We start from the raw sequence: 26,744 nt of genomic DNA, 5'->3' as shown, positions 1-26,744 counted from the left end.
GGCAGTGTTAGCATGTCCCTAAGCTGCCAGCCTACCTTGTCTTTTCAGCTTTGTTTTTAATGTGAAAAGTGATTTACAGGCTACAGGGAAGGCCAGCTGGCTCAATCAGGGATTAGCTGAGAGAGATTTTCACTTTCAAAAAAACAACAAGCAAGAAATAAGCAAAAATCCCAGAGCTTCCATGAGGTCCTTTTGTCTCCATCCTTCTCAGAAGCATCCCCATGTAGCCTCAGATAAATCTCTGTTGTAGTCTCAGCTAATATGTTTCTTCCACACACACCCCCCAGTGTGAGACACACCATTTGCAATCTGATTTCTCCTTCCTACATGCCAGTAGCTTTACCTTTAGCAGAGCTCCCTGTGCTCCAGAGAGGCTGCAGGGCTCTTGAAGAGCTTTGAGGATGGAGATGGATAACAGAAAGGGTCATGCTGTTGCTGCGGTATTGCTAGATTTTGTGCATTTTGTCAAAGCAACTTGAAGAGTTAACTAGTTCAGGTCCCACTTCACTAAGCACTTCACACATGAAGTAAACAAAGCGCTGTAGCAGTTAAAAAAAAAAACCAAAACCATCAAACAAAACAATAAGAAAGTAAAAAACCAAATGAGTTCAGTTCCAGTTAGTTCCCTGCTCTAGCAGCCCTTCCCATCTACAGGATGGATGATAAAGATCTGCAAAATCTCAAAAGATCTGCAGTACAATTTGCTTTTTAAAGTGTGTCTGCTATAAAACCCTGTACTGGAAAGTGAACAGGTAATTTTTCCACTTTTATACTGGCCTCACAGAGTGACCACTCAAGGAAGTCAAGATTTTCCCCTCCAAAGAAATCACCCAGTTTATCTCGGCAAGGCCAAGCTGAACCCTGAATGCTGGGCTGCTGGAGGACTATGAGTATGCCGAGTACCAAAGCCAGGATGGACACTGATCTATGGCTGAGACACAGCTGGGACACGATTTCAGTGCAGGCCAGTTTATTTCCCTCCAGTAAGAAGATGATAAAACGTCTCCTTTCTAAGGCAGTCCATGATTCCACGCAGCAGAACAGCCTCTGCCACATTTCTTGGCACACAACTCTGGCTGGCTATGTAACAGCCAACATATCAGAAGCACAGAAGAAGCCAAAAGCCACCAGATTTCTTCTACTGGTGCCAGGTATATGAGCATTTAGTTGCCTTAGTTGCCAGCTGGTGCCAGGACTGCGCTACATCCACTCTCTCAAGACCAAATAACCAGCAACAAAGGAGGAGTTTTCTCTTTGATAGAAAAATGTCTCTTCTTGTGAGCACTATGCCATCACAGGCTCAAAATCTATCTGGACATTGCTAACAGTCAAGACTTCCTTTGCCAACCCCTTTTTATATATATAATTTTATTTTAGCATATTTGCTTCTGGCTAAAATTAAGAGAAGAAGAAAGGGCAAGAATAAAGAATGAATCAAAAGCCAGGTCAGTGTCTTGGAATACACTAAAGATGATTCACACTTAGGCTAACTTTAGGAAGAAGCTTTGGATTAGTTCCTTTACCATCCAAGCCAAAGAGAAAGCAAAGCCAGAAACGCAACACAGGTACCGTGTTAGAAAAGTCACAGCTCCTACAACTTCAACTCTTCTTAAGGCTGTTCACAATAATACCACAAATATTTGTGACAAAAATCAAAGGAGGAGGGGGAACCAAGCCAGGTGAGACACCTAGCAGAAGTTACTGAGCACTCCAGAAAATGAGCACCCCTTCTCTCCCCCACAGTAGCAGCTCACTAAGTTCCCCCCATCTCTAAAGGCAACAGGCCCCGTTTTACCTCCCCTTCACTTTCACCTTCAAAGAGAGAGAGGTGGAGTAGCTTGTGACTGATCTTTCACCTCCTCACCCATGTCTCTGCCTCCCATGCAGTCATTTTCTCAGCTACTTTTCACCTGCCTCAAAATATATTTGAAGAGCCCTTTTACAGTAATCGGAAATAGTTTCTAAAGCCAATGCTCAAAAATTTTTCTCCTCTCCCTCTCATTTCTAGCTATATTTTTAGCTAGCTCCTGGTAGTTTTTATAGCTCTCCCAATCCTCTCCTTACTGAGCCAGCTATACTGTTACAAGCCACCTATTTATTGCTCGTACTACTCTTTACATCCCCATTTAACTACATTGGCCTCAGATGAGCATTAAATGATACGAGCTTCGAGCTGCAGTCTCCCTGCCCATTCCTGAATTATAAAGAAGCTTGACTACCCCAAAACCAGTGATGCTAAGCACGCCTACAGAGAGCTCACAGGGGTCTCCGATTTGCTCTCTGTGCCCCTCTTTCGCCCATGGATGCTCCATCTCTCCTTTAGAACTGAAGGATGGGATGCAATAGGGAAATACAGACCTGCGAGTCCCCACATCTCAGACTGCTCACCTACAATAGTGTTTCCCCACATATACTGAGTTTAACTGGACAGAAAACAGTCTTGGGAGAATTATTAGGCACTCTACTAAAACTACCACCTCTCCCTCATGCTCTGTAATACTTTACTTAGCTTATACATAGGTTAGAAACATGTTTTCATTGTATTTTGTTATGCTCCCTAAAATAGCCCACTGAGAAAAAGCAATAAAAGGCAACTAAATGCTCATTTAAGCCTGCAATAATGGGAGAATGGGATCATTACCTATACTGCCATTAGCCCACACACCTTAATTACTTTGCATTTCACTCTTTCTCCAAACTTCTTACAAATATCCATTACCTCTAATGATGGCTGGAACACTAAACCCAGCCATAAGTCACTACTTGGTCACTTGTCTCACAGCTACAGTTAACTTCCACACTCTGACGCAAAGCTATGCAATAGGTTGGCTTTTTAGGACCGCTTATCCTTAAATTTTCCCTTGGGCCTGCTGCTTTACTGCTTGCATATGTATATTAGAGAGTTTCTTCCACTTCTGCTTCTGTATGTCCCATGGAAAAAGGTGTATAAGCCTGACACTCTCTTAAAGTAAAAGCCCCAGGCCAGGAAAGGTTCAAGTTTTTGTATTGCAGATTCTGAATTGAAACAGAATCACGTGGCCCCTGGCAAAGGTGTCATTAAAAATCTGAGCTAGGACCTCAAGAGCCACAGGCTCCCAAACTACACTAAATATCAGCCTTCTTACTGTCCATGAGTTCAAGCATCCACTCTGACAGCACAAGCTCCTGTAGGTATTGAACTCAAATAATCAAGTCTAATAAGGAAACAACCTTCCCCAGTGTCAATGCCAAGCCAGAAGATGTCACATAATATATGTCAGAAAGAGACTTCTGGGGTTGGCCGGCTAGCACCACACCTTGTGGTGAGCCAGCTAGTCACTGTGCAGGTACAAATGCTCCACCGGAATCAGCACTTCAGGTGCACAGTAGGTCTTGGCTGCCTCGCAACAGATCCTGTCATACACCTTGAAACAGAAAGTGCCCAATTCATTCTGACCCATCTGAGGTGTATTTGCGATTGCTGGGACTGAGGTTAAAATAGCTCCCAAGGGTTTCACTTGGCACTGCTTTCCTAACAGTATTCATTCTCCTTGCCTTCAGCATTGGTGTCGTTGGCTTTAAGCAATCACTCTTTAGCTTTACAAGCACAGCATTAGGTAGATGCTAGAACAGCTGGTACTGTAACTCCATCAGAGCAGGACAGCAGTTTTCCATGAGCATGAAACTTCTTAATTGGATGCTTCAGCATTATGAGATATGACCTTGTAGGTCTGTCGCTGTGCAGTCCTTGAATGAGTGACACCATCAATCTGTCATTTAAGATGCCAAATCCAAACTTCAGATGCTAATCCATCAGTATAAGAATGCATCGGATCCAGTCTGCTACAGGTGCCCACCAGAATTGTCCTGGGATGTGTAAAGAAAGATGGTGTCTCATCAGAAGCTGAACCAGCAATCCCAACCATGGGCTACAAAGCTTTACCAGCAGAAGATGCCTTTTACTGTAGCAGACTTATAACCACAGACTAATGTGTCTTTGAACTCACTTCTCTGCTCATCACAAGCCTTCAACTGCTGTACTCTACAGAGCATGTCAGAAATAACTGAACCAGCTCCAAAAAGCAAGAGAGGTATCAAAGGCAACAGAGACAAGCAAGGATGGCATTCCAAAAGAACTCTTCAGTCCTGCTTAGTTGGCTTGACAGTTTCTAAAACCCTAGTGAACTTGAGTGTACCTGCATGGACTCCTGTTCTACAATACATAGCATCAGCATACTGATACTACAGGCTGTCACCAGTCATAAACCAAGTGGCCAAGTATGAATCCTGGGCTCCTATCCTCTAGACACTGTGACATTTGCCAACAGCACCTCTCAGTGCATTCACAGGTTCCACTCATCCAGCAACACTGGCATTAAAATTGTCTCCATTTTCTCCTATCACAGGCACAAAGCCCAAAGAGAACAGGTTGTTCAAACTGTGTCACAATTTGCTTTGTCACACCAAGAGACACTTTCTAGGCCAGTGCAGAGATTTCAAAATGGAACAATAGAAGCTGGCACCTGTCCTGGAAGATGTGAGAGAGAGCACTGCCCCATCTGAGGCCTCTGACATAGTTTTAGTATGCCGTCAGTGTCAAACCAACATAGCTTCACCAGCCTGAGGAACAGCCAAGGAACTTGCTCCTCATGTCAGAGCCCTACTTCCTCTTCAAATGGTGCAGCTGTGGAAACTGGTAACCATGATGGCCTTCTAATTCACAAGTAGGACTCCTGTTGTCATCACAAGGAGGAATAATTTCCTCCTAAGCCAGATCTGATTGCAGAGTCAGGATCAACCTGCTGGGAGGAAAACTACTGTGCTGTGTTTTAAGACAGTGAACAAGGTAACGGTTCATGCCTGCTGTGCACTCTTGGGAAGAGGAAGACAGGTCCATTAGCAAGAACACAAGTCACAACACAGTCTTTGTTTTTAAGTGCAGGTGAGACAAATCTAAACAGAGAATTCATGCTGAAGGAAGGGATGAAAACAGGGATGCCTCTTTCCTCACCCAGTTTTTCTCTGCAGCCAATTTTTGTTTTAAAGGTAATGGGTCTGTTGCCAGGAGCTCAGAGAACTCTTGGAAAATCAGTGGCTGTGGGACAGGTAAGAGAAACGCTATTCCTCGGTGGACAGAAATGATACTGATCAGCCCTCTACTCCACCCTGCCAGGTAAGGCGACATCCACTGGGTACCCGCAGCCCAAGTATCTAACAGCTCTTCCCCACCACCCGCTGAAACATCACTCCTCTGGTTGGTAATTCTATTACACTATTCATTCAACAGGATACACTTGCAAGAGTGCCCTTCTCAATGCAAAGTGCATGATGACAAAACACTGCCAGTGCTACAGAATTCACACAGAAAGTCCCATTTCACCACTGCACTCTGCCACACCTGCCTGAGTTACACTAGCAAAGCTGGTCAAATGCAGCTCTTGTAACAGAGAACAGAAGAAAGTTGGGGAAGTGAATTAAGAGGTTTGAGCCCCAGTAAATCAAGAGCTGATACACTGATGCATTCACAAAGAGTTGTCTACCTCTCAGATTAATCTCAGAGCCATCATGGTTTCCAATACATGGAATTCATTGGACTACACTGGAATACATGGAATACATGGAAAATGGATCACATTTTCATTGGAATACGTTGGAATACATGGAATACATTGAAAATGGATCCTTTGTGGATCCAATAGGATTAATCATATGCTTCAAGTGATGCATGTTTTTAAATATCTAGCTGATTCATGCTCATATGAACTGAAAGATCTGCTCTGTTAGCTATCAGTCCTATAGAAGGGTGGGGTGTTGCCAAAGAAAATACCATATAATAATTAACTGAAACCCTGAACTTCCACCTTTTGGTGCAATTTACCCTATAATTTCCATTCCAGACTACACAAAAAGTGTGTTTGCTTAGCTAATAAAACCATTTAGCCAAGCAACCCCCTTGCTTAGGGTTCAGACAAATCTCCTTTGGTTCAATTTTATGTGTCTAGGTAAGCCCTGTTATCTGCAGCAAGCTATCTCTCAGCATGCCAAACACATCTATTAAATCACAGTAGCTCAGTTACTGTTACCTTGATGCTCGACAACCTGGTACCGGTCCTTGAGAAACTCCAGTGATCAGCAGACACATTGCAAAACTCCAATCTGCCTTTCAAAGTCTTCACCACTTTGCAAGCTGTCAAAATTCTTGTCATCTTGAAAGCCGCCGATGGGTAACTAAAGCTTAAAGAAAACAAGACAAAACAAAAGTCTGCTTGTAGGTATTTCTTCAAGATTTGGTGCAGACAATATACTCTTGCAGATCACAGGGGAAGAGAACAGAGACACAGCACGTGTGCTGGACTGACTGTACAGCGTGGCCCTACACCGTCCCATTTATTCTGCCACTAAAAGTCTCTGGTGCAGCCCCACCTCCTCCCGCCCCTCCTCAGAGGGGTGCTTGCTTAGACACCCTTGCAACACTTTTCTTCAGGTTGGTCTCTGAGCACTGTTGTAGGGGTTGCATCACGGGCCAGACACTAGCTCTGCCTGCTCGAAGACAGCAAAACCTGCTAGAGAAATCACACCCATGGCAATGAAGACAGTCCTCACGCTCTGAAACAAACACTTTACATTTCAGTAAGAGACAAGGAACAGCACCACTTGTTCTCATAAAAGCACACGGACTAGGCAAATTAAGAGAGTCTGTTCATAGTGTGCTTTTGGGTGCTCTCCAACGTGTGATCTGGGGTCCGCATGTTAGCTAGTGGGACAGCCTGTGACTGCTATAAGCATACTTGTACTAAAAGAAGTAAAGTGGGAAGACCAAATTCTGTGGAAAGTCGTAGTCTTCTTACTCTGGTTTTGGACAGTACACAGTCACCAGAAGCACTAGCACAGGTCCCAAAGTGCTGCTCCTCCCCAAATAAATGAAAAGGACATCACCAGGAAAAAGAAATGGCTGCAAGAGAAAAACATCTTTTGGTAAAATTTCAGCTGGACAACAGCTGAAATAAGGTGAAATGTTCCATATGCTATCTCCTAACTGACTACAGACCTTTGTGACTATCACATATTTCCTATAACCGTGTTCCTCATTAGCCAGACATGAAAATGCCTAATGAAGACAAAAGCTGTGGGAGAAGCATGCACATTATTATTCTTGAAGAGCTAAAATGGTAAGGCATCTTTTGAAACCCAGGTGATCAAAGCTTCAATTAGCTCAGAGCAAGAAAAAAAAGATATACAGACTTTTTTTTTTTTTGCAGCTGGACACATACTGCTGTAAAGGATTTAGGTGACCTTTTCTAATCACTGACAGTAATAATCAGGACTTCTTTGTATAGAGTGGTCTTATGTTAGCTTTATACTGCCACGAATGTCATGCATAGCATTTGGAAGGTTACAAGCACTACCCTTTGTTATGGCTATACTGAAGGGCAAATTCTGCACTCCGTTTTACTCTCTACCGACATCTGGAAGTTACTTTGGGCCCTGGGTATACACGTGTTTGAACTGGAACCAATCCACGCTGGCAGTTTCAGCACCCTAACTGCTAATTCCTAACTACCCCCTTCCACCATGTGAGCTTCAATGTAGCTGCACAATGAGGCAGATGGATCCAGCTAAAAACTAACCTTTTCCTTTCACCATGAGGCCATTCATGAACACGGAGTCAGGAGCAAGCAGAAAAAGGACCATGCCTTTTGGCAGAGCAGCATCTTTTGCCAGGTGAAAACAGCTGCATAACCACATCATGAACAGGATTCAGTTTGTCAGGGATCTGCAGTACATACACAGATCTAATGTGGCAGCTGTGTATTAAGGATGAAATGCTAAATGGGGGAACAATAGGCAAAAAACTACTTTTCTTCATCACCCCCACAGCAAGGATGCCCCATTGACTACTGCTATAGATTTGACCCTGCTGTCTTCCCTTTTTTTCATCCACATTTTATTATCAAAATTGATTAAGCCCACCTCAGACCTTCTGAGATTAGAAAGGTTATCCCTCCAGTGTTAGAATCACCTTCCTTTTCAAAGGCTCCACCATGATGGAGGAACTTCCCTTTGCCAAAAACAGGAAAAAACATCCAAGCTATTTGTCTCACTGCCAACGTGCTAGAAAGAGGCGATGAACTGTTGACTCTTTAAGGCCAGAAAATATATCAGGTATTTCTGAGAGAAGCCTCAGTTCAGAAAAACCTGTCAACATACAAACAAGCCTTCTGTGGTTTGGACAGATCTTAAATATGTGCTTCGCTTAACATGAAGACCAGAAGAGGTAGCATCACTAAGAAACGGGAAATCAATAAGGAAAAAGAAGCCAACCATAGAAGAGTGGAAAAAGGAGAGCAGAGACCAATGGTTTTATGGAGATGCAACCACACTGCCTGAGCTTAAAACTTGCCTGCCAGTACAAGACTTGCAATTGTATCATCCCTTCAGGAAAGAAAGTTTGGGCAGGGGCTCTGGAAGAAGGACACATATCAGAGAAATCACAAATGTAAAGCCATGAAGGCAGAAGATTCACTCAGACAAGAACAGTTCAAATACTGGGGGGGAACGGGGGAAGTACTTACAACTCAGGCTTCCTTAACATGGTCTTAGACTTTGCATAGCTGTTTAAAGAAAGTCAGACTGCCTTTTGTTTCATAATCATTTATGTTATATCATACACAGATAGGGAGTAGGACAAGGAGAGCAAAGTGCTCATTAAATTGAGGAGCTTTTTCTTACTGTTTACAAGTGAAAAACACCAGAAATGAAATTCATCACACAGTCCCACTGTACCATAAAAATCAAACAAAATCAGTGGTCTGTGGCTTTGTAAATCCCCAGAGCCAAGATATTCAAAGAAAGCTAAGTGCCTACATTTTCAGAGGCTTAAAACAAACTGCTTGATTTTCAGAAGAGAAGTGCTCAGAGCACTTGAGGCCCTGCTTAGGTGCCCCAGGACTGGCACCCCAAAATGGAAGCTCCCAAAGCCGCTCATCACAACTGGGAAGCTCTGCTATAAGCAACCAAGCTATGCAGGATTTTTCATTTTCAAGTTCTCTGTAAAAAGCACAAGATAGTTCTGTTCTTACTTGAAAGACAAGAGACCAGGGCCAATTTGTGGGCACGTTGGCCCACATTCATGTCAGTGCAAGTCCCAGGTAACTGCCTCCAGCTCAGTGGAGCTCCGGTGGCATAAGTCTCCCCTGGATTGGGATCAGCGTAACAAGCAGCCCACATGAATTGCTTGGACTCTCCTTCTTGTAGCTGAGATCAGAGACGAGGCTTTTTCCCCCAAGTGTCCTTCAGATGCTTTTGGAAATCTCTCCTGCCATCTGTCAGGTTGTGTGTGATTTCTGACCACCCTGTCTTGCCCCAACTAAAACACATTTCAAAAATATTGAGCGGAAAAGCAGAACAGTTGAAGATGCCAGCAAAACTGAAATTGTCTACTGCCACAGGGAACAAGACAAATACTCTCCTCCATGCCTACAGCTAGAAGAAAAGCCCTCAAAGTGATTTGGAAACCCTGTCTTCCATTTCAAGGCAAGTTCCACTTGCTTCCCAGGGAACTTATAGGAAGAGTTTTGAAAGCCTGAAAAATATTAAGATTTGCCATACATTTTCTCATCAGGTGTTAGTTTATCAAGCAAGATCACTGCAGTGGATACAACAGTAAGTTTGAGCTAGATAGCAATTTTTGTTCACAACATACTGCTAACAACTCTATCAAACCCCATTACCTCAGAGACCATAACTTACTTTTTTTGCAGTATGGGGCAGGGAGGGGAATAAATTGAAGTTATCTTGTTCACATGCAAATGAACTAACAGCATACAGGCATCCCCTATCACCTCATCCTCTTGGATTGCTGCAGGAGAGAAAGCAAGCTCAGTTACACTTTCAGATCTACTGCTTTGAGCCACGCTCAGATCAAATGAAGCATTTCAAGCAAAATCCACAATGTTTAGAAAACACGGTAATTGTGATGCAAAGTGCGACAAGCCAAGAATTTCAAAACTAAGGCTGATCTTCACCTGAGTATACGGAGAGAAACTGAAAGGAATAAGAATCAAGGGCAAGCCTCACTCCTCTGCTTTCACAAATTCTGCTATTTAAGACACAGCCAGAATGTTTTTTTTCCACATAGGTTGTTCTATTTTAGAGGAGGTCTGGGGGAAAGGGGTATTTTAAACTTTAATAGGAGATGTTCATAGCAGATCAAAATACAATCTTTAGGTTCAGGTGTTGCATTTTGATTCACCCTCACCAACTCACATGATTGTACATCCTGACATTTTTCCTTCTTCCTGAAGTCCAGCCAAACAGTAGCAGTTCATTATTAGAGAACTTCAGCCTTCATATATGAAGCAAAAAAGGTTTGTAGATGTGATAAAAGATTTTAAGACATGGTTCTGACCTCAGCACAGAAGATAAATTTTAAAAAGTTATATTTCAAATTATAGCAAATTCAAGTCTTGTCAGATCCTATCTTTTTCCAGACAGAAATTCTGCATTAGCAGAAATTGATGGTTTCATATATTCATTCAGGATTTCTGGACAGCTAGAAATACTGGCTGTGTCCACTCTGTCTGCACAGATTGACTCTCTAGAACTCACATATGGAGATCAAAGTTTCATGGAAGCATCAGATCTCCTGTGTGTGTGCAGCTCAACAGTACACCTGCTTGGAAGGCAAACCTGGCACTGCCCTGCCCTGCAGTTGGAAATTCACATCACATGAACCATACTGCGTATCCACAGAGATATGACTGGGAAAGTTCATGAAACCCGGCAGAACAATACATGCAGGTTAGTATGAAGCATGATTTGGGGGAATGGCTAATCCATTCTGCAACACCTGGGATCTGACAGCTCCTGCCAACTGGTACCTTGACAGAAGTATACTACTGATATATATATATATTAGAAAAAAGATCAAAGTTTGGCCATAGCAATTCCTCTTCCCTTTCAGTCTCAGTCAAATTTTGAGTAAACAGCAGACATTCAAGCCTGTATGCTCTCTTATTGTTTCAGAGTGCCTTCATGTGGCATAAACATTGATAACCACTTTCTTTGCTTGCCTAACTTACTGACAAGCCAAATAAGCCTTATTAAAAATCCACCTGCTTGATTCCTCAGAGATGGAGAGACTGGTTGTTATCCAAAAAGCCAAGCATTGCTGATTGTTGACTTTTCTTTCACTTATTATTCTATCATAGACCTGAATACATTTGGGTAAAACTGTGAGCTTTCATCCTCCTATGCCAGTTTCAGTAAAGCATAGAATGGATGTGACAATAGCCCAAGTAAACTAGACTTCACCCTAAACTCTTTTCTACCTTGAGCTTCCCAAAGAATACCAAATTGCTTTTAAACTAATAAAAGACAGGAATGATTGAATACCAACTCAGACAATTTATTCTTTTAGATGGAAACAATTCCAAGTGACAAGGCAAGAAGAACAGGAACTAAAAATGGACTGCTCCTAGCTGCTCACTGTGTCCTTATAAGTGTGCTCTTGCTTGCAGCTTGTTTTGCATCCAACTCAGTGCCTTCCTGAGATACAAACTGTCCAGTCCTTTCCGGTCCCTAGTCCTTTCTACCCCTGAGACCTGGCTTTTTGCTCTCTGCTTCCTTCCACAGTTTCTCTGCATGAGTAACATTCTCCCAGCTCCTTGATGTGACTCTCCTGCTCACCACACTCCATGGGTCCTGAAAGCTGCTTACCCTTCAGCACGCTTCAGAGGAAAGAAGTCACCCTCCCTGTCTACAGAAGTTCAGTTTCCCCCCATTACTACTCACTTACAGGAACACAACAAAAAGTAAGAATGAACAAATCAACTGTTGCTTTTTTTCTTTTTTTTTAATTTGCCTGTGTGGTAGTGGCAGGCACTCCTCTTGTAATTCCCTCAAAATCTCTGTGATCCCCCTGATTTGTCAAGCAGTAACACATGAGCCTGACAGGGCAGCTGATGTCTTACTTTAGAGAGTAGTTCCTGGTGAAGGCAGTAGGCCTATTTGTAAAGTCATGCACGATTTTGTAAGCATGGCAGCATTCAACTGTAAGATTTTAAGTGCACAGTTTTACCCACCAGATTAAAATGTATCAGGGCAGCATACCCTGCACTCATCCACAACTCCACTCCATTGTTTCCTTATGCTGACCATTTTACTTTGCAGAGAGTTTCAGAAAATCTGCTCTTTTCAGTTCCGAGTGTCACTGAGAAAGGCCTTCCTGTTGAAGAAAAACAGCTGTTGAATAACATGGTTGAGTAAAAATTGTTAGGGAGAACATCTGGAAAAATTTAACTCACAGCCATCATAATGATGGCAAGTTCATATCAGATCAGTTACATGATCAGATGTTTAGGGTTTTTTTGCTTTTTTATACCTTCACACATTTATTTTTTTCATCGTCTCTATCTACTAGCCAAAGACTCAGCTAAATATGGAGAGAATACAAGGGCAGTTTTATATGCTTTCAAAGACAAAGCTGTAAAGATTTTATTGATAGCTGTAATTGGATTGTAGAAGTCAGCCTGAAAAGCAAAATTAATTCCTGTCTTTACACCTTTTTGCTTTGTTTTCATATACTTTTCTACTTGATTCTTCCTGCAAGGACAGATTCTGACTGCCATCTCTGCTAACTAGCACCTTGCACTAGAAATGGCAAGAATCCGACCAAACCTTAACTATTTCCTGCAGAAGGGAATAATCAATATGAAAAACAGTACAAAATCTGTTTTTAACAGCAAAACAAAATCTTATTCCTAAGTCCCAACCCTGCAGTCCTCGCTCACAGAAAATATGCATATCTGGGTGAAAGAGAACTCACAGATCTGAGCCCTGAGCCAACATAAATTAATGGAAAACACAATGTGCAAGTGTTCTTTGAATAAGATGCGCAACCCCCGGGTTGGTGAGGGCTTGAGATGATACAGTGCAAAATTCAGCCTGTTCTCCTCATGGTTCTTTGGGGGACAAAAGCCCAGTCTGAAGAAATCATGGATACGTTCATACTTTCAGACGGAAAACAGTAACTATAACTTGAAACATCTTCCTAATTCTGATTGAATGTAACTTTTTGTTTGGGAGTCCAATAATTGTTTTAAACAGAGTTGCTCAAAATCTGATTTTATGACATACTGCAAGTATTTATCTGAACTACTGCAGAACTTTTTTTTTTTTAGAGAAACGTATTTTTCCTCTTAAATTAAAATTTTCCTTCTGTTTTTTTGTTTTCAAAACACAAACTAAAAAGCAAATTTCAGTTAAAAAAAAAAAATATTTTAATTTTGGTATTTTAATTGAAATGTCAAAAAGCATCAGAATAAAACTGAGATGCAGTTTCACTTTTCTTCAAAAATATTAGTCCAGTCTAGCTGACAGCTAATAGTAATTTAGTTCTGCAAGGTAAATACCTAGCTGTGGACACAGACCCTCATGCCTAATGCACAGCTTTATAAAATGAAGGAAACATGCCTCAAAACAACCAAAGTATCCAGAGGCAGTAGCAAATACTAGAGGGATTCAGGTACAAAACTGTTAACGATCAATCAACAGACCCTGTGACAGTTTCAGTTAACATCTTATATGATAGTTTGAAAAGCTAATAAAGACTTTCCATTTTGTAAAAGGAAAAAATACTGTAACAAAATAATTGAAAAATCTCAAACCAAGGCCATGTGAAAGACAGCTTTAAAAACAAAACAAAACAAAACAAAAAAGGCAAATTTCTTGTTAATTCTGAATTGACTACCTTGGCACCTCCCTTCTTTTCCAAATTTTGTGTATAAGCAGTAATCAAGACAGCCTTTTGACCGGTAAAGTTTATATAATGCTTGACAACAAGACTATTATATATCTATTCCCAGGTTAGAGAAAATCCATTTTCAAGGAGATTAAACTTTTCTTTAAGGCTTGAGCAGCCCAGGGTACACTCATCTGCTGTCTGGGATATGGAGCCCATGCTTCACCCAAACTTCACAAAGATAAGGCTCTTATCTTCAGCAAGAGAAAAAGAATCAACGTCTTGAAAATGGGTCAAATTCCATTGCCACTGGGATTAGCAGCTCCTCTTAGATCAGCTGACTTGGAAGAAATAGAGAAAACCCTTGCAGTATCCAAAAGAGACTGACATTATTCTAAAAGGCCAATTTCAGAAAACCCTTAGTTAGCTAAAACTGAGTGCTGCCAGAAGAGCATTGCCTAAGGGGTAATAATGACTACACAAAGTGCAGTTTGCTCCCGGTGCCACGACTGAGCACCACACCTCAGACACAACTCTTATTTTCATGTTGATGCAACCAAGGGAGACTGGCCCCAGGAGTCTCGGAGCTACCCGACAGGAGTCTGCAGTGTCTGACTTCAGTCCGGAGCTGAACTCTATTTACCGGAAGATGTTTGGAGGCAGCAAGATTTCTCATTCCCTGACATTTTCTAAAAAGGCATTTTTACAAATGGGGGCCGGGATTAGGAGTCATCCCTTTTCCTTTGTGATTCCAGAGGCTCATACATTCCACTAGCTTGTTCCCGTGGATCACTAAAAAGGCCAAACTGGCTTTACGAAATAAAAACAAATCAGAAGGGCTACACAAACACTGTCTCCCCCGTGCTACACATTCTTTACACAGTTTAAAAATAACATGACCTTACAATGCAAGATTAGCTACATTTGCTCAAGATTCATGGTACACTTGCTTCCTTCTGTGGCAGTCCTATCTTGGGTGAATATTTGATAGCTTATCATACCCCAGTGTGTTTGTTGTAGGAAAGAAAAATAAAATTGACTTGCCCTTGATTACACTACAAATAAACAGGCTTTTATCTAGAATGAAGGCTACGACAAACTGTCCCTGAGTTGCTAATTTATGCATATAAAACTGTGTATGTGCATTCGCACAGGCATGCACTGTGTTCACTGGACAGTTTTGCCATTTTACTTTGACTTGATAGTCCTTTTTTCCCAGTTAAATATAACTTCACTGAAATCAAAACTTCTATGACCAAATTGTTTTCATGGGCATTTTGACCTGGGACCGACAGTTTGCTTCTTGGTGGACATCTACAGAGGATCTTGGCCAGACCCATCACACACCACCCTGTGGTCTGTGATCTCAGATCTATGACTAGGGAGACCCAGAAGGGAAGTAAGGAATTGAGTAGAGAGAGAAAGCATCCATCAGAAGAGATAAGCACCAGATCAAAAGAGCATGTTATAGACAGATGTATTTCCTAGAACAATGGGTCCTCGCAGCTAGGCACTCTGAAATACGATTCACAGTAACTGCCACTGGTAGGACAACTACCCATTCCCTGGACTATAAAAAAACCCAAATAAAACAGGTTCATTGTTCCCAGCATGTTACTGGGTCAGGCCTAAAGCTAGGCTCATTTTGAGGAAAAAAGCAGCTCTGCTGAAATGGTGGAACACATGACGAGTCCTGATGATTAGCTTACGGGCTAGTACCTTAAGTGTTTAGGTAAAGTATCACCTCCTAGCCTTATTCAACCAAGCTTGTCCTGAGCAGGAAATACTCTACGAATAATATGTTCTAACATTTCTTTTACTACAACAGATGTCATATCCAGTGACAGGGTGTGTGGGAATGGCTCAAAGCTGCGCCAGGGGAGGTTTAGACTGGACATTAGGACATTACCGAGAGGGTGGTCAAGCACTGGAACAGGCTTCCTAGAGAGGTGGTCGATGCCCCAAGCCTGTCAGTGTTTAAAAAGCATTTGGACAATGCCCTTAATAATATGCTTTAACTTTTGGTCAGCTCTGAAGTGGTCAGGCAGTTGGACTGGATGATCATTGTAGGTCCCTTTCAACTCAAGTATTCTATATGAGAAGATACAGAAAGTTTTCTATAGAAAGCTTTTTCCCTAACGTCAAGAGAATAAAAGTGAATTAATCTTCCCTTTGGTATAAACATATTTACTCTTTGAAAAGGAAATACACAACCTTTCTCTCCAGCCTAGTATCTTACCCTTTAGCACCAGTCTATGCAGTGCTAGATGTTCCTGGCTTTGGTGGGAAGGGGAGTTAACATTTCATAGGAGTTACTTAACATGGCCTTGGCCTCTCACCATATATACAGCATCCCTGATCAATCAGCATTTTCCTTGTTGCTTCATGCCTGGTGCTCCACATTGGAAGGATTTGCAAAATTTGTTTGTCTTTTTTCTTCTTCTCACTCCTACTTTTTTTTTTTCTTCCTGTGGTTACCCTAGGGGAAAAAAAAAGATAAAAAGCTTTGGCTGTTGTACACTGGGCTATGCACTGAAGCATTTGCTTTAACTTACAGATAGATACGTACTAGGCAGATACGTGCCTGAGGATGGAGATCTCTCTTTAAATAGCACAGCAAATTCTTGCTATATGGATCTGTAATGTTATTTAGCTGGAAAGGGGGAGAAGGGACATGATTTTGACTGACTGAAAACCATTTTTAGGGCAGGAGAACAACGAGGTTTGAAGAAGTAATTGATGCTGTCAGGTAAGTGTTCAGGACTTTAACCCCAGAACTCCAACACTTTCTATTCAGCTAGTATTTTTATAATAGTGAGAAAACTTTATGAGTGAGTTAATTATAAGACTATATCATGCTCCATGGGGATGAGAGACACTTGATAAAGTTTTATACCCAGCAATACATACTGCTGTACTTCAACAAATACAGCCCTTTACACTAGCATTTTCCTTAGCAAAACCCCCAGAAACAGGTTCCTCCCCACAAAGACTAGTTGGCTTAAAGAGAGTCCATGCTTTTAAGCAGGGGCTTTTATCGCACACCTTAAAAGAGGGCACACAACCCTGGCAGACATGTGAGTGGGACCAGTGCTGTAGGCTTTGGGTGCAGTTAGGCTGCCCTTTCCCTGAAGATATTCTGTATTGTAATGTCCCCGTCATTCATTTCACTCTGACACCTACCAATGTTCAGCAGGGTTTAAATTAACCATCCCATGGGAGGAAATCACTATATATCCAAAGGCAGCAGGGTCCTAGTTCTTCATTCATTTGAAGAAGGCAGGATGTCAAATACTGAACCATTTTGTTTCATTCAGCTTCAGGAAACACAAAGCAAATGATCACTGAGGAAAACTACGGAGCCCCAGTTCACACTGATAAGGCCAAGGTAACACAAGGTGCTTTTTCTTCTTCCTCTAAGCATACAGACCTTGCCCCCACGAGAGCACATAACTAACCACAGAGCTGGAGACACCAAAAAGGTCTGTCTGGCTAATGCTCCTCCAACAGCCCTCTGAACTAGCTGGTATCGAGTTCCTTGCACAGCCACAGTCGGGACAGTGTCAACATGGTACAGTACTATCAGAAAAAAAACAAACCACCCACATCTGTGGATTTGCTTGGCTTAGCCCCACAAGAGTCAAAGCTGGGGCCTGAATGTATCAAATATAAGTTTGGGGTTTTTTTATGCCTACTTCAACTAAGAGCTCTAAACACAGGCTTTAGTGTTCAGATAGATATGGTTACAATATTATCAGATTTTAGTAAAATGAGCAATCAAATTGTAAAGGAGAGTAGTACAAAGGTAGCTTATTCACTTTCTTGTACTGATTTATTTAAATACTCCGTTTTCCATCTTTATCCACTGCCATAAATAAAACAAAATCAATTCTATTCATTTATTTCCACTTCCTATGGATTCCATCATGCTATGATCCATTATAACCAAAGCAATCATAAACTACCACATCCCGTGCAACGAAATTGCACTAACCTGATAAAAATCCACAAGAGCTAAGTACAACTGGAAAGTTTTCATTTCATTACTCTGATCACAGAGGTCTCAACAACAGCATGTGCTTTGGAGATCACAGCAAAGATGAGGAGTTGGCTTACATAGGCTACATGGTCAAGAAGAGCTTCAGTTTGTCATTTCTGACTTGAGGGAGGAAATAAGGCTTGAACAATACAGACCCTTCAGAATCGGGAGCACTTAAATAGGAGGTATCCATACATTGAGGTGTCCAAGATCACTGGCTGTTATCATCCACAGTAAACTGACATGTTGTCTGTGAAACTCTGGATCAAGCCTAGCCCAGGGTTGTTCAAATATGGAACAAAAGTACATTGAAGTGCTGCTTTGTCTGAACAACTGCATATTACTGCATCCACTCCCTGTAATACAGGCTTCTTACAAGCATAATCTCCATCTCAGACAGCTGTCCAGAAATCAGATGCATCGCTTATTGCACAGGAGTCTTTCAGACTACAGAACAGGACCACCAAAGCTGATACATGAAAGCTGAAGCAAGGGAGGAGGTGACTATTTGAAGTGTTAGCATCTGAAGTGTCATAGCATGTCTGGTGTAGGAAAAAAAATGAGTTCTCTAAACCAGACTCCTAGGGGTGAGTAAAGCTTATCAAGAGACAGCTTTGTAAAGAAGCACTGCTGAATTCTTCCAAGCAATGCAGAAGGGCCACAGGTAATCAGGATACAACTTGCTGATGTCTGAGCCTCACAGAGTCTGCCTCTGAGCTGCAAGAAGTCACAGAAACAGAAAGCACCGTTTGAACTAAGCACACAGTATTTCGAAATGATACAGTGGAAAGAGTATATCAGCTGGTAGGCAGGATGGATGGAAATGTTGTTAGGGACATCATCCGCAAAAGAGTGCTTTACACAAGTGTTACCTCTTTCCTGTTCCAGTCAGACAGTCAGCTGGTCATGCACTCTTGCAACCACATTTAACCTTTCCAGACAACCTAATTCGCTCTCTCCTTCCCTTCTGCCCCTAGCAATCTCCCTGCAGCTGTGGCACACTCAGAAGTGTGCTTTGAAGAATTTGGAAGCTCATTTTGGGCAGCATGGGTCTGATTTCCAGCATCAACAGCAGAAGAAATTGGTCACAAGCCATGACTTTGGAAAAGACTCAAACTTTTTATTCTGCTGATTCACATGAAGCTTAAAACCTTTACCCATACAAATTTCTGGCTTTGCCCCAGCCCTCCTCCTCTTCTGGCCCTTACCACAACACCTCATCCTGGCAAAATACACTCTTTTAATCAGAGCTCTGACCCTAATACATTTACCTGTGCAATCCAGCAGGTAGAACAGCAGTGCTGGTATGCTGTGAATGCTTCCAGTTTTCTATTTACCACCATCCTCTCATTATCAGCTTCCTACAACAGATGGACTGTAATTTCATAGGCACAACTGAATAACTGGGTGGGAGAGGCAGGAAGGGCTGCTGCTTCAGTAGCGAGCACCCGGAGGAAAAAAAAAAAAAATCCAGAAGATTTTGGAAGAAATACGGAGACCTGTATTTAAGCACCAGCCCAGTATCAACTATGAATATAGCTGCAGCTAGGGCAATTCAGACTGCCTTCTGTTGCCAATTCTTCCTTGTTTCCAGGGAAATGGGTTCCACAAGACGCAGCTAAAGCCCTGAAAAATCTCTGTTTCAAGCTACTATGTTCCTTCTGTTGGGACGGCACCCATTTTGATAACATTAGCCACAGCACTCTCTAGTAAAGGTCCCTAACAGCACTTCCATTCATCCTGCCAGTCAGCTAATATATACTCTCTCCAACTTTGCAAATGATCATGAGGGGAACTGAGATGAATTTCATCCTTTCATTGCTTGCATCCCTCTGGAATAGTCACGATGCAAACCTTTTTAGGCTTCTCCAAAGGGCGAATAAATAATAACTAAAAATCATCCAAGCAAAATAAGGAACAAGAAATTCTTTATGTTTTGACAGTCATCAGCTTTCAAACTCACCACGCTGGAAATGCTGTGATGTTACACACATCCTTTTCCCACCCTCCAAGTGCCTAAAATAATACATATGGGACACTTCCATCATATTGTTCCAAGGCTGAAGAATATATAGGCACTAAAGCCATATTTGTGTCATTTAGCGTAAATCTACACAGTCCTTCACAGGCAAACCTGTGGTTGCTTTGCCTGCATTCATAATCCATTCAGCACAAGACAAGCCCAAAATAGCAGCTCATGAACTTCATGGCTTGAGCACAGCACTGCTGCTGACCAAATGAACGAACTTCTGGTTTCACATTTGTTTTTTCTCCTGCCTCTTGGATAGGCCTGCCTGCAAAGGGCCATATCAATATATCTTTAGTTATTCAAACTGGAAACAACATCAACTAATCTAGCCAACTGAGCACATGATAATTTGCAGAGTGGCAGATGTTTTAAGTGCCAAACACCTGCACCCCCCTAAATCCAAGAGCCTTCTTTGGGAAGGTTCCCTCCTTGTGCACCAGGTTTCTTCTTGTTTGCATTGTAAACTCTTTTGAAAACTCCTTGAATTGGAAAATTGGAAGATGAGAAATTAGAAATCAGTTAATTGCAGAACAGAATCCTAGACGAGGAATATCTTCAGTACAACATGTACACCTATACTCTGAGCAATTCACTTCTCTTCCTTTCATCTGCATCATAGGAGAAGTCACAAGAAAGTGAACTGAGATGAAACATTATTCTTGCAAGGTGGGAAGCCACGAGGTTGAGAATGTAGCGAGGAAACTGCCCCTTTGCTTTGAGCAACATTATGAGTTGGCAAAATATTTTCAATCCTTAACGGCTAAGCTTTAAAAAGCCCTTCTGAAAACAAAAACATGGCAAAATATATAAAAGACAAGGAGAGCAAGAAACTCTCCGGCACACAGCAAGCTCTGTTCCCGTGTTCCAGGCAGCGACCCATCAAGAGATGTCACTCTCTGGAGAAGAAAGCGTGGCGCTGTCTCCTGGCACTGCTAGCACGGCTTGTGGCTGAGTGACAGGCAGCTGTGCTGGCCCTGTGCCAGCCAGGATGAGTGCTCTCTCCGAAAGCCTCAGCACAGCAACTTGCCTTTTTTTAAAGAAAAAAAAAAGCATGCAGAGTTATGGACACATCTGAGGTATGAAATAGCATTCTCTAAGGTCAGGTGCACATCCAAGCCTGCATTTCTGCCTGGTTTTAGTCAGGGGCAGCTCTTTCCCTGGGGACAGTGAGGTCCAGCCTCAGCAGAGCTGTATGAGGGTCACCTGGGAAAAGCCCTGCTGATGGTTTTCTTTTTGTGCATAAACCTCAGGGGTGCACACAGCAGCACCAAACCCAGCACTACAGCTGAGGAAGATGAGCTTAGCCCCACCTGCCTGCTGAGATACCCACCAGCTACAAAGATGCATTACCACCATTTCTAGCATGCTTATGTTAATGACTGATTAATGCTCCAGTCCCTGTTCAGTTATAAAACTGTGAACACAACTAAAAATGTGTCAGAAAGGACAATCTGACTGCCTCCATCCTCTACATTCAAGGTAACTCCAAGCCCAGCTTCACTCCAAGAAGCACGCAGCTGCATTCAGGGCATACCAGACACTGGACAGTCTTTGCAAAGAGCCATTCTGAACATCTGAACCATGAAAAAAAAGAGTTCAACAGAAGTTCACAGCTTATTAGCCTCTGCAGTATTCAAGAGGAGACAGAAATCTATAGGAAATTAGGTTGATTAGGTGGCATTACACATTTATAGGGGGCAGGATTTAAAGTACTTTATTTAGAAGCTGTCTCAGGGCTTCTGTGTACTGACACTGTTAATTACAGCTATTACTAGCACAGGGACTGTGATAGGTGATGCTAATGAATACCTGTCTCTTGTAGGTGTGTGATTCACTGTCTCTACCTGCAGGAGGAAGAGTAGCTGTAAGAGAATCTGTAAGCTATGGGAAGACTTCTAGGATACCAGTTGCAAGGAAACATTTTGGGCTGAAATTGAGCCACTCTCCAAGCAGTAGGAGACTGACTGTGCACTTCCTGCTCTGACTTGCTTTGCATCAGAATAGGAATCTCTCCTTCCTCACCAGCTGCCTTCCCTTTTGGATCTAAAGTCTGAAAATGCTGGCCACAGCATTCATGAAATGGACCGATCTCTACCCACTTTCCCTGAAGGAGACAAGAAGCTCTGAAGAAGTCCCTCCTCAGAGCCAGCCACCACATCCCTCTCCAGCGATGGGAAGAGCCACAGAAACACAACAGTCAGCAACAAGCCTAGCAGGGACAGAGGAAAGGAATCAAGGTGAGTGATCTCGATGGGGGATCCAGGAGGAGTGATCTTCAGAGAGCTGCAGAGAGTGACAGGTGCTCTGAGAGACAGCAGATAAGCTGAAACCTACCAGAACGGAAAACCTGGGACCTGACGGCACATATTTGCTGACCAGGACACATCTAGACAAATCTATTACCATAAAGGCGGATGTGGAGAATGAATATCAAGATACTGGAACAGGTGCCAAAGCATTACTGGATCAGAACAGACCTTGCAATGCTGCCTGGGTATCCCGATTGCCGATGGTACAGACACTCAACATTGAAGGTCCTTTAAAAACATTACACTCGACAGTTTCCCAAAAAAACACTTGCACACTCTGAGCAAGAGCAGATTCCGTTATAAGGAAGGGTTAAAAGGTACCTTCATAGGGTACCAAATGAAACAACAGGGTCCTTTCAGTGCCCCTCAGAGTCCTTAGATTACCTGTAAAGCCTAATTTTATTGCTCAGTGTCACAAAGACCCTGGTCATTGCCACCTCAAACTGTTCACATAGCTAAGCAAACAAGTCAACAGTCATGCTTGTGCACTGCTCATCCTGTAGACGTGCAAAGGTGAACACAGGGGCAGACAGATGTCAAATACAGTCAGAGTGAGCAATCGGTCATACCCACATCACATTTTCATTGGCGATCACGTCCAATCCTCACACTGAACTTTAAAGACAGCATTAAGGATGCAAGTGCCCTACACAGAACTGCTTTAGTCATTACAGCAAAGCAAAAGAAATCTGACTTGATGTCAGCCCTGTCCACGGATCAAAGTGTATCAAAGTCTCAGCAAACCCTACTGTCTTCCAGATGTACTTTACATTGACCTCACCACCAAAACAGAGCACTTCATCCAGCTCTCAGCAGTTTCCTGTCTGGTTTTCTTTGCTCCTGCCCACACTGATCTCCTCAATCAGGTCTGCTCTCCAACCTCTCTCTTTCATTTGCTAAGAAAGGATGGATTCCCATTGCACTGGGGGTCGATATCTTATGGTCCACGAAGAGGAGAAAATGGCAAAATGTCACAGAGGATTGCTACGTGCGTTTCTCCAAAGAGTTCTGGCCTGATGCACAGAACCACTGATCTCTGCTCGTTACTCACGACAGAAAAGAGCCGCACACCCCGCATTGAGCAGTGCATAGCTGCTTTCCCCGTGTGCCAGGCAGAGCAGGTCTCCTCCAGCTTCTTCCTTGTGGGACAGGGGCATCTAGTGGCTGAGCCCCAGAAGAGCAGTGTAAAGCCACAGCAACACAAGCAGCAACTACACTGCAATTAGGGATATGTTGGTAGCTTAAGTGGGATGCAGCTGCTGCCGACATGGAGACAGATCATTACAAAACTGTTAGGCTATTAACTGCTCTACCCAGGCTAACATGGCAGAAAGCAATATATAAACACATAGTATCAGGCACACCAGCTCAGACAAAATCCTCCAATGGCACCTTTCACGCCTGATGCTCAGGCACTATACTGGGAAACACGCAGCCACATCTCCTAACACAATCTCCTAACTCCCAGAAGTCAGTGGCTCAGGCACCTGCCGTGCACAAGCACAGTGGTGTCTTTTTCCTTGACAACCTGTCACAGCTTAACTGTATGAATAATCTCCTTCACCTTTGAATGCTGCTCCAGTTATTTCAGTTGATGTCTGCTAGCTTTGAAAGCCAGTGTGTCACCTTCCCCTATTCACATCTGTGACACTGTTCAAGATTTTACAGACATCTACTGCAGCCCTCTTTAGATGTCCCTTTTCCAGCCTGAATAGTCCTAGCCTAGCTACTTAGTTCTTGCACATAAGCTATTCCACACAGTTGATGAGCTTTTTTTGGCCTGATTAGTTCTATAACTTGTACCTCTTCTAGTTCTGCTATCCTGTGTGAGATGAGATGACATCAGAACTAAACACGGTATCTGAGATGCAGATGAACCACAGACATACATAACGGCATTCTTCGTTTTGTGCTCTTTTCCTTTCCTAGTAACAGTTGACTTTCTTTTGCCTGCTAGTGAGGAGTGAGCTGGTGTTTTCACAGAACCACCTACTACATCTCTGAGATCTGAATGGGAATCGCTAGCTCAAAGCCCACCACTGTGTGTGTATATAGAGTCAGGATTGGTTTTTACTGAATACTTAGCTTAACATCTGGCCACAATAAATGCAGGCAGGATATAGGTGAGCTGTGCCCCAGATATACTATCAATATCATCAACTAGCTTAATTCAGCTTCTGTGACCAATACTCAGGCTTTGAGCTCTTCATAGAAGCTGCTAAAAGAAAAACAATCAATGCCATCTGCAACCATGCTTACTGCGAATTGGAAAAAAAATCCAATAAAATGAGATGGTTTTTCCCCCTTCTGGATATCCTTCTAAAATGAAAAATTTTACTGTCATAATGCTGAGATATAACACTTGCATTACTTTCCAAAAACAAATCTACTTAGCTTCAGAATGGCACTGAGATTTTCAATCTCTTAATGTAGGTTTGGGTTTTACTGAGATCAAATACAGTGAGCCATGGCTCTAATATTAAAGCATAGCAAAGTTTCTAGAATGATCACTGTTTTATACATAGCATTACAGCTGAAACAACATCCAATATTCAAAATTGCTATTTTAAAAGAGGAAAAGGACATCTTTGATCTTTCATATGTCTTCAGACACTTTGGACATCAATCCTAAATATGTAGTATCATTGGCCATGCTGCTGCTGAATAAATAATGTGTAAGAGGCTAATAAATACAGCTGGGAAGCTTCTCGCTTTTACTCTGTACTGTCTGAAGCTTGAACACAAAGAAGCCAACACAAAAAAGAAACAAAACAGAGATGGGGAAATAAATGCCACGACTTGCATTACATTTCTTAACTGTCCACAGAATTTTGTATTGTAGTAGTTCTCTGAACACGCCAAGACATCCCAGGGGTGATTTTTCAGCAGGTGAAACCTCTCCCACCGCCCAAGTGCTTTGTCTGTACAGTTTTCCAGGACATTCCCACACAGTGAGGATGACCATGCTCTGTGCAGCACTTCCACACAGAGCCTCCCAAATCCCCTTTTCTATCTGACGAGGCCATGAAGGACACTTTATCCTTGCTCACTGCACTCCCTCACATACAGCATGCAGTCGCAAAGGCAGGACAAGCAACGCTCACATTTATTATTATGGGATTACCATGCCAAGCCCATCTGGTCCACAGCATGGAGGCCACTGTCTGAGGTCGAACTGACCCTGAGAGGAGGCTATGCAGAGGGGTAGATGCCAAACCGCCATTTTGGAAAGGCCACTTGTGAGTCCACATCCACACTGCCCAATTTTGGCATCTACTGGCTGGAGATTAGCGGTAGGTGAGATTACAGAACAGACGGATGTCTTCAGCCAGTGAGGGGTGGTGACCCCAGGAGGAGGCATCTCCTCTCAGCTAGGAGGTGTTTCAGTAAGCCCTCAGGCAGGATGCCAAGTAGTCTGTAGGCAGCTGTAACATCTGGCAGAGATTTGAGATTCACATCCTCACTGGAATGAGGAGGGAGCAGACACCCAGGCATCCTAAGGTTTTCTTCAAGGAGGACTGGGAAACATCAATTTTATCCATGTAACTACAGGACCCACAGACATGCTACCAGTCTAGTAGGGACCACCAACAGCCAGGATCCTTATGCTGCTAAAATTCAGTAAGGATTTGTCTTTTAGACAACGTTGTGGAGCAGAAACTATTACACACCGTTCTTTTCTCACTGGTAGAAAGATTTTGGGATGCCTTTTCAACTACCGATTGTAAGTCACTTCAGAAACTGAGATTTTTCTCAGGCTAACTTTGTGATGGGACTGCCAGGAAGGCTACTGGAGCCTGTTTTCTCACCATTTTCTCCATCTACTCTGACAGCTACTTCCACACAAAATTAGTCTCTAGATGTGTTCTGAACAGATTTGATTTCATCGCTTTTTTTCAGTGAATCTAGCATGACCCTTTTCAGACAAAGCAAACAAACAAGCCCCCCACCCCCAAACACCTCAGAGTGACTGGGATTGCAATGAGAACATGGGAGCAGCTTCCCTCTCAGGCTCATTTCTTTCTTTCATTCCATGTTCTGCAAGGGCAGGTTACTAAGGACAAATCATGAGTCACTTACCTGGGCTCCAGGTGACAGCCACAGTGAGATACTCCGGATTTATCCTGGGCAGCAACAGGTCCATCAAAGCCTAAGTGACCTCAACCATTTAGAAAATAACATACTGAAACATAACTCCTTAGCAGGGTGGGTAAGGAGAACAGGCAGGATAATTTGGGAGAAGCATCTTCGCCTTGAAGTGATCTGGAAGGAAAAAAAAAAAAAAAAGAATATGAGAGGAATCAAAGACAAAAGAAAGACTCTGAAGCTGGAACGGTGTGCCTTATGCTGGAAGTTAATACTGGACTGTGCCTGAGGGAAGGAGGGCAGCGAACATTGTTTTGACCCGCAGATGGAAGGGAAGACCATAATACAAGGCTGTGAATTTGGCCGTAAGCAGAAGACCCCATGTTATTTTTGCTGATTGCTGATGCAGAGCTGCCTCTCTGAATACTAAAGCTGCACAGGCCATCTCCCTGCCTTGAATGCAAGGCAATATTGACATGATTGAAATTCACTAAACAAGGAACAGCTGAGTGAAAAAGGAACTGAAAGCGAACATAATTGGGATTCCCACAGAAATGTTTG

General features: G+C 42.7%; 1 protein-coding gene across 1 annotated transcript in view; it reads right to left on the bottom strand.

The window, feature by feature from the left end:
* The window catches only part of CPS1 (carbamoyl-phosphate synthase 1), a 97,409-nt gene extending 91,224 nt beyond the window's left edge, over window positions 1-6,185 (bottom strand). The window contains exon 1 of the mRNA XM_072874272.1: window positions 6,063-6,185. Within this exon, the coding sequence (XP_072730373.1) occupies window positions 6,063-6,185 (123 nt within the window). The remainder of the gene's footprint in view (window positions 1-6,062) is intronic.
* Window positions 6,186-26,744: the final 20,559 nt, after the last annotated feature.

Source organism: Ciconia boyciana, chromosome 10 (genome assembly GCF_034638445.1).
Source record: "Ciconia boyciana chromosome 10, ASM3463844v1, whole genome shotgun sequence".
Classification (NCBI taxonomy): Eukaryota; Metazoa; Chordata; class Aves; order Ciconiiformes; family Ciconiidae; genus Ciconia; species Ciconia boyciana.
The sequence above is the reverse complement of the archived record's forward strand: the minus strand, read 5'-3'. Positions and strand labels throughout refer to the sequence as shown.